Source organism: Henckelia pumila, chromosome 3, assembly GCF_033568475.1.
Source record: "Henckelia pumila isolate YLH828 chromosome 3, ASM3356847v2, whole genome shotgun sequence".
Lineage (NCBI taxonomy): Eukaryota > Viridiplantae > Streptophyta > Magnoliopsida > Lamiales > Gesneriaceae > Henckelia > Henckelia pumila.
In genome coordinates this window covers 149,677,610-149,685,937 of record NC_133122.1, presented here as the reverse complement: position 1 = coordinate 149,685,937, position 8,328 = coordinate 149,677,610, and the positions used below count along the sequence as shown (strand labels likewise).

The following is an 8,328-nucleotide window of genomic DNA, read 5'->3' as shown; positions in this document are numbered from 1 at the left end:
AACGATATCAGAAATTTATGTCCGTTAAACGGGTCTTTTTTGACCCACATCTACAATAAAAAAATATTTTTACTATAAAAAATAATAATTTTTCACGTGTAAAGTCAAATAGAAAATCTGTCTAAAATTGACTGTCATTTCACAAGAGTTTGTGTGTCTAGATGGATATTCGAACCGAAAAATTGGGTTGCAGTTTTACGGCCATCCGAGGGTCATCCAGGGAAAAAATCATTCCCTCAATTTAAGGAAGCCCACCTTAACAGCTTAACCGCTACCCTAGTAATACCTCAGGTGGTGGTTTTTCTTTTTTGATGGAGAAAATAAAGACATCATATTCTTCAACGAGAAGTTAAGACACTACAGTTAAAAAATAAAAATTTTCCGAGTACCCGATATTGGTTAGGTAATGCACAAAACCCGACACCAACTCGAAATTTGTAATGCGGGTTCGGGTTAAATTTTTTTAAAACTACCCGAACCCAATAATTTTTCTCCATCGAAGGCCCCTACACATTTTGTACACTTTTTCCTACATATAAACCTGGAATGTAATACAGATACACAAGAAGAAAGTAAACATTTTCCATTCTTTATATAACTTGTATGTTCACTATATGTGCTTCACAGGTTTATGGATATATGAGACAATATGTGGCACAATCCATGTGGGGATCCCTCGTGTTTGATTCATAACTTTTCAATTCAAGTAACAAAGCACATCAAATTTGCAGATGAACTAAATACTTCACCATTTCTATGAAATAATCACATCAATGTGCAAATTCAGCCATTTGGCAACTCATACTAACCCGGACTTAATTGATTCAACAAGTCGATGGAGGCAAGAGGGATGCTTGTGCTCAAAATTTTTTAGGTGAAACCAACCTGTGTCACTCAAGATCGTCGACTTTGACCTCATACTGTTCCCCAGATGCAAGAATCTTGACTTTAACCATGCCCTTTTGCCACTCATCATTCCCTACTAGTACAAGCCTTCGAGCATTTATGCGTGCTGCCCTTTTAAATACCCTGCAAAATTATCGAGCAAACAAGAAAATCTCTGGTAACCATATACTGAAACAGGATACAGTAAATTCGACCCACATGATGGTAGTAATCATAAGTCTAATTGATGTGTACTGGGACTGCCTCAGATTGTGTCACGTCCCATCTAGCCAGGATTGGGAATGGGCATCACTCGATTCCAGAATCGACACTACTAAAAATAACTTGATTCAGATTCCACTTATTGAGGTTTCTGGAGACCGACTTCCAACATACTCACAAGCTCGAGGGCATCGCACGGATGTTAGGGTTGTCAGATACTCGGGTCAAAAGTAATGATAACAAGAAGCTTAAGGTAATCAGTGTAAAATTATGTACCATTTCAGAGGTTTATTTTCCAAGACCAAGTCGACGCTTTGACCCTTTTCCCTGAGTTTAGCAGCAACTGCAGATGCTGCACCTTGCAGATCCGGATCCAACGAACAGATGATGTTTTCTACCTGGAGGTTAAGTTCCGGTAGAAGTTGCCTCTCCTTAAGCAGCTAAATCACACACCAAATCAAAGGTTAGGAAGGTTGAAAGACAACAAAAGATGGTCTGTATTGTTTAATGCAACAGTTAAATGTGGAAGATTAATACCAAGTACCAACTATGCATTTATACATTATATATCGACTATAATGCAGTGATCAAAGAATTACTCACTTCTATTATAACAGCATCTCCGAAACCAAAGCCACATGCTGGAATGTCATCACCTCCAAAGGTTGAGAGCAATCTATCATATCGGCCACCACCACAAATTGCTCGCAACTTTCCTTCTCGATCAAATCCCTGCATAAGTCAATGATGGTCACATATTGAAACAAAGAATAATCCACATTCCAGCCCACATTTACCACATTATGTACTTGCTTAAATTCCACGATGTAAAGTGCAACATGCGATCGAAAAAATGACAATATTCATGATGCTGTCCGCCTGCGGACTCATAGGATACTCAAAATACTCAAAACTCTAAGCCAATATTTTAGATGAATATTTACACCTCATAAATGGGATATCCACATCCATGCATTTACCTATTAACATATGCGAAATTTGTGAAATTTTACCTCAAAAACAATTCCAGTATAGTAGGCCAAACCACGTACAACGGACGCATCAAATTGAATCCACTCAGAGAAACCATAGCTCTCAGCAAGTGAAAATAGTGTCTTCAGTTCAGCAATTGCTTCCACTGAATCCCCAAGTTTCTCTGCAGCAGTTGTACCATGACAAGAAGATATTAGTATGATGATTCTTCTCTGGCGAATAACCACTGCTCTAAATGGCAGCCGCTACCCACCCATCCACTGCGCCGCCTTTGCCTTAAGCGGTCAAAGGTAAGCTGGGGCAACGAGGCAGGCGAGATGGGTGAGGCTGACGGACGGGCGAGGCGGTCGAAAGTCAACAAAATTTGAAAAACCCTTATTATTAATATACTATACACTTTCTATTCAAAATATGATACCCAAAACAATCACCTGCCTAGGCAATTTGTTCTTATCATTTAACTGAAAATTAAGTGTGCATGCTCCGCAGAATCATATAAAAAAAATATTGATTCAACTATTCTTGCACCAGTCCAAACAAGACGACTAATAGTCATAGGCTCATAGCACCTAAATACGGATACTAGCTTGACATTCTTAGCTAGATTACGAGATTTAACACTCCAATGTAGACAAAAGATTATGTCTTTTCAAAATACTAAAAAAACCCATTGCAAGTCGGATGATATTCTTCAGTACCATAACATAGCCAGATAACATAAATTAAGGTTGCACTTGGATGTAAGGATTTGAATTGGATAGGAGGATTTGATTTGGGGGGATTGAAAGGATGATTTTGAAACTATACCTATCTTGAGATTATTTCAAATCCATCATAATATACATTGTATCTACATGGGCTAGCCGTGGATGGATTCATCATAATTAACATCATCTACTTGGATTAGCAAGGAATGGATTTGAAATTTGCCCCACATATATTCATCCAAACAATCAAATGGATTTAAAATCCATGGGTTTGATTTCATACTGATTGGCAACAAACTATCCAGACCACAAATTATCAAAGTCAAGATAGTGACAGACTTTAAAAGCAATGATAACCTTCCAAATTTGGCAAAGATTTTACTGAGAGGATTTGCAATAGCTCCTCAATAACCTCATCTGATAGCTCAGTAGATCTCAACTCCTTCTTGATATCATCAAGTGGAATCTTTTCAATCTGTTATAGCCAAAAAATAGCAAACTAATCAGAAGAAACATAGACCAGAGAAAACAAGAGAATGGAATTAGCATAAACATAAAAAGAGAGAGAAAGCGCAGGTGGACAGGACAGATTATGACAGGAGGAAGAATGTAGCATTGGTACTGATTATTTTTCGATGATAAATAGCTACAAACGATGATTAGATGCCACATTATCGAGCTAACCTTATCTATAACTACACAAACCCTACCAAAAGAACTTTCTGGTATGGAATAACGTCTCAGTACTTCTTGCAAAACCTGTATCACCAAACAAATGACAAAATAAAGAACACATATCAATGCTCCCCACAGACTAAAGTTGTAACATTATGAACTGCTAGTATGACAAAACAAGCATACAATTATAAAGTACATGTCTAGCTTCAAACCTTTCGACTTGAAACTTTAAACCCAATATCTGATGCTGTGATACCAATGCGCTTGAAAAAGGTGACAATAGAAGAAATCAGCTCTGCTTCAGCCTAAAGAAACATCACTCACACGATTACAAACTTATCCAATTCAATAACATGAAAATTGATGTGTACAATCGCCAACATGTATGTACATGGTCACCATTTCTGTAGGTAAAAGAGATTATGAGTTAGTCAAAAGGTATACGTTATAGTAATACCTTCATCCCTATTTCAAAATGATTTAGAAGAAGTGTGAATGAAATTTGTTATTTGTAGTAACGTATTGTGCGGGACTGAAGAGATAGTTCTTGAAACAGAGGATTATGTTAAAATTTTAAAATGTTCAAAAGAAGATGTGGTACGTCCATGGTAAAGGGCATACAGTATCGGAATAAAAGAGAGATCTTACTTATGTACCCCACTTTTTGCAATGTCTTTGAGCTAGAAATCAAGTGCAGCTTTAATTTTTTTTATTTTTATTTTTTATTTTTATTTGAAAGAGTGCAGCTCTAAGTTAGCTTAATCAAATTTTAGAAATTAGGCTGCTAATCAAAACAAGACTCAAAAAATTGAAAGCCAGAATTTTCTTCAAGTCTATAAAGAGTATGGCTCTGTGTGTGTGTAAATTTCAATGAAAAGGATAACTATAGAAAACACAAATATAAATTCAGTAGACATACTGTAACATCTGTTACACCGATAATATCCATGTTCCATTGATAATGCTCGCGACGGCGACCTCTAGTCATTCGCTCATACCGCCAGCACTGTCCAATAGTAAACCATTTTAGCGGAAGGGAAACAGATTTTCTGAACAGAAAAAAACATGGAGATCAAAATCTGGAATCTGTACCTGGATACAAAAATCATAGTATACACATAAATATTCTTTGGACAATTTATGTACAACTTAAAAATTATTCATGGTACCAAAAACTTGGATTTGCTAAGTCAGTATTATAACTGACCCTTTCTGTATCACAAGCCTCGCCAAAGAAGGAGTAAGTTCAGGTCTTAATGCAACTCTGCGATTTCCACGATCTTCAAAGCTGTAAAGCTTAATCCATACAACAACAAAAAAAAGATAGTTGAGTGCCACCTTTCCAGTTTTACTTGCATTTTGTCTTCATTACTCCATTTCACATTCACATCTTTCCATAATATGAATGGTACAAGAACTGCACACACAAAAAATAGGAAATAAACCTGGTCTTTGATCTCTTCCCCAGCTTTCCTTATGAACAATGCTTCTGATTCTAGAACCGGAAAATCAATCTCTTCGAAGCCAAATGATTGTGAAACCTAAAACATCCAAAATCCATTACACTTTGAGGCAACAATTTAACATTAGAAAACAGAGCATCTTATCTTTTTGACAAACAATAAATGAATATATACAAAAATAACCGCTGAAGTGATAAAATGCTCTACATGGCTGCTTACTTTTCCAAACTACAATAATCCAGTTTCTCTCTGTTATTGCTATGATATGCAGATATTATGCAGATGGCCATGTATCGTGTCTAGTACTCATTGGATAAGGATATGGTGTGAATAAGGGGTAGACATTGCGAGTAAAATATCAATAAATTATTTTTTCCCCTGAAATAATTCAAATACAGGTGTATCCCGGCTCTATCAGAGATAGAGCAGGGACTACTCTGTAATTTATAAGGCTGCAACATTGGCCACTTTTCTAGAATACAACAAGGACCATTTTGTAATTTTTTAAATAACTTAAGGGCTTTTTATACACTTAGAAAAGGAATAATGCACTTCATATGATATATGATGCAAACAAATTTTTGTGAATATTGAATTGATATTTGTAATATACTAAGATTTACACGCATTCACAAAACTTTGTTTCATTTAAATTGTTTCTTTTCATGATATTAATGAATTATATATATACTAGTGAAAAATGCACACGCCTTGCGTGTGTAAAATAAAAGTTTTTTTTTATATGTTTTTTTTTAAAAGCAAAACATGGGATGAGTGGGAGGTTCAGTGGGATAGTGGATAGGAAGGGGTATTTATGGAATAATTTATTTTGGTGTCCTCTAAGTAGTTAGTATAGTATGTTCATCTTTTATATAATAGAATAGATATATATATATATATATATATAGTGTTATGTTGTATCCATATCCATGCATTATAGTGATATTGACAAGAACTTTCTTGTGTTGTCAGGAAACCATTTCGCTGATAGATAAACAAGAAAAAACAAGCTCTCTATTCTCTGCTAATCCATTTTTCAACCACCTAGAAAGGACATAATTTCATTTTATAGTTTTATGCATGGCATGACTTTAAAAGTGAAATTCTTTCACAGGCAGAGAAATTATGTGCGGCTACAGATATTTAAGGGAAAAAACCACTGACACTGGAGGATTACAGTTTCCAAACGGCAATAATTATCCAAAAAATTCTAAATATAGTTCGGCTTAATTTGGTGTGCCTTGACCAACATACCAGACCAATAAAAAATTCATTTTTCAGTTAAATAGTTTTTTAAAGTACCTAATAAACCACAAATCATATTTCCACCATTGAACTGAACACATACAAGAATCCAAAACATTAGGCAAAATTTATAGAGCCAGAACACCCATCGTGTGACTCAATTTATCTCAAACTAATTCAAGCTTATCAAACTCTGGTATTTTATGATAATTGTGCAGGAGAAAGAGAGAGCAAAGATTATATAGGGGAAAATGATCACATTACCATCCCCCATTTGTGATACAATCCTACCAGTCAGATGGATTAAAATTAATAATTCCCAATCGTCATCCGTGCCATCACTCTTTATTTCTAATTACTAACTAGCACCTGTTGGATTTAGGTTCGATACTCTCGCAGTGAGCACTAAGAGCTAGGTGCAAACATTGAATTAGAAAAAGAGAACACCCAACAAGTGTGTACAGTGCCCGAAGACATATTCAATGGCCTAATATCATGATTCATGATCAAAGGCTTCCCTCAATCGCTGATCCACCAATGTATAACCTTTAAATCCAAAAAGTAGCAAGAACTTGGATATTGAATGCCAACACAAGCTAAAAAATACTTTTTTCTCCGGAAACTAAAAGTACACAATCAAAGCACACCGATATCAAAGAAGATTACATTAACCTGAAGCAAACAGAGCGGCTTAGTTGGGACAAGGCTAGCACACGTCTTAATGTACTTGGGAACCAAACTTACACCTTTACAAAATCTAAACATAAGCTGAATTCTTCAATAAAAAGGGAATCACCACCACCACCACCACCACACCGTACAACTATAAAGGAGCGATCTTGCCACTCTCTCCACTGAATTACACAAGTTACAGAACAAAATTTTTTTGCGAAAGTCTCAAACTTTACCTCTCTGAAGTTTTGAAAAAGCCAATTGCGGAGCCGCATTTCTTCGGGGGGAAAATCCCGGGTCCCTTTTGGTGGGTTGACATCAATTTTCTGCGCAGTATTCAAGTTGGAAGGAGGGGAAGCAATTGAAGCGGAGCGGCCGGTTCGAGCAATATCCAATTCTGCTGATGATGCGGAAGCTGACTGGGCTCTGACAATAGGAGTGAATGAAAAGGATCGAGGAAAGAGCGGGATGCGGTGGCGGATGGAACGGAGGACGGCGGCCGGGTGGTGGTGGCTGAGGAAGGAAGTGCTGGGAATAGCACGCATGTTTGGTTTTGTGGGTGGAGTTTGGTCCAAGCAATAGCGAGCGCTGGGGAATGAAGATGCTGGTGACGGAAGAGCGTGGGTCATAGACCAAAATGCCCTCACACTTGCTTTGTGTATTCGACACTTCTTTTTTGGGTTAATTGTCAATCATTCCCTAAACCACTTTATAACTTATTTATTAATTCCTATATAAATAAAATTTACTTTCAACTACCTGGAGAGAGAAATTTTTGTTTCTAAATACCAATTTTACCCTTATCTCTTAAAAAAAATGAGAGAATGGATAATAAAAATAAAACTAATCCAAATAGCATATATATAAAAATTTAAATTAAAATCAAAAAATATAAACCATATCATATATATGCTTATGTTGATACAGGAGCAAGTATGTGTTTAGGAAGCAAGCATATACTTCCAAATCATTATTGAAAGAAATATGATAAAAGATTAAAAGTTCGAATAGGAGATGGATCAATAATCATGCTTAATACAGTAGCAGAAAAATTAAAAATAGAAATAGAAGAAACAAAATTTGTAATACCCATTATATATCAAATAGAATCAAGAATTGACATTATAATAGGAAATAACTTTTTAAGAGAATATCTTCCCTTTACACAATTTGAAGATCACATAACTTTAAACAAAGGATCATCAATGATTTACATTCCCAAAATACGAACAGCATTTCGCGTAGAAAATAAATGATTTACAAAGAATTTTCATAAACGAAATACAAATCCAATAGAACTAAAAATAGAAAATATTTTAACTATTAATCCTGAAAAAGAAATCATGAGGAAATTTCATGATATATGTTCTGAAAATCCTCAGGACAAAATTAAGAAAAGAAAACAATTCATTGCTTCAATAAAAATCAAAGACCCTAATATCACAATCCGTGAAGCACCAAGA

General features: G+C 35.6%; 1 protein-coding gene across 1 annotated transcript; it reads right to left on the bottom strand.

Annotated features, from left to right (window-relative positions):
- Positions 1-611: 611 nt before the first annotated feature.
- Positions 612-7,468, bottom strand: LOC140888103 (histidine--tRNA ligase, chloroplastic/mitochondrial). Its single transcript, XM_073295785.1, has 11 exons — positions 7,102-7,468; positions 4,931-5,026; positions 4,693-4,781; positions 4,405-4,534; positions 3,698-3,790; positions 3,492-3,566; positions 3,165-3,282; positions 2,121-2,263; positions 1,711-1,839; positions 1,384-1,547; positions 612-1,029 (listed from the first exon to the last, which is right to left on the bottom strand). Exons 1-11 carry the CDS (start codon positions 7,408-7,410, stop codon positions 891-893), a joined length of 1,485 nt encoding a protein of 494 aa, XP_073151886.1. The 5' UTR covers positions 7,411-7,468; the 3' UTR covers positions 612-890.
- Positions 7,469-8,328: the final 860 nt, after the last annotated feature.

Coding starts and splice junctions, on each gene's coding strand:
- LOC140888103 (XM_073295785.1), bottom strand. CDS start 7,410: ATGCGTGCTATTCCCAGCACTTCCTTCCTCAGCCACCACCACCCGGCC. Junction 3,283..3,491: donor TTTGTGTAGTTATAGATAAG/GTTAGCTCGATA, acceptor TGGCTATAACAG/ATTGAAAAGATTCCACTTGA. Junction 1,030..1,383: donor GAAAATAAACCTCTGAAATG/GTACATAATTTT, acceptor ATAATTTTGCAG/GGTATTTAAAAGGGCAGCAC.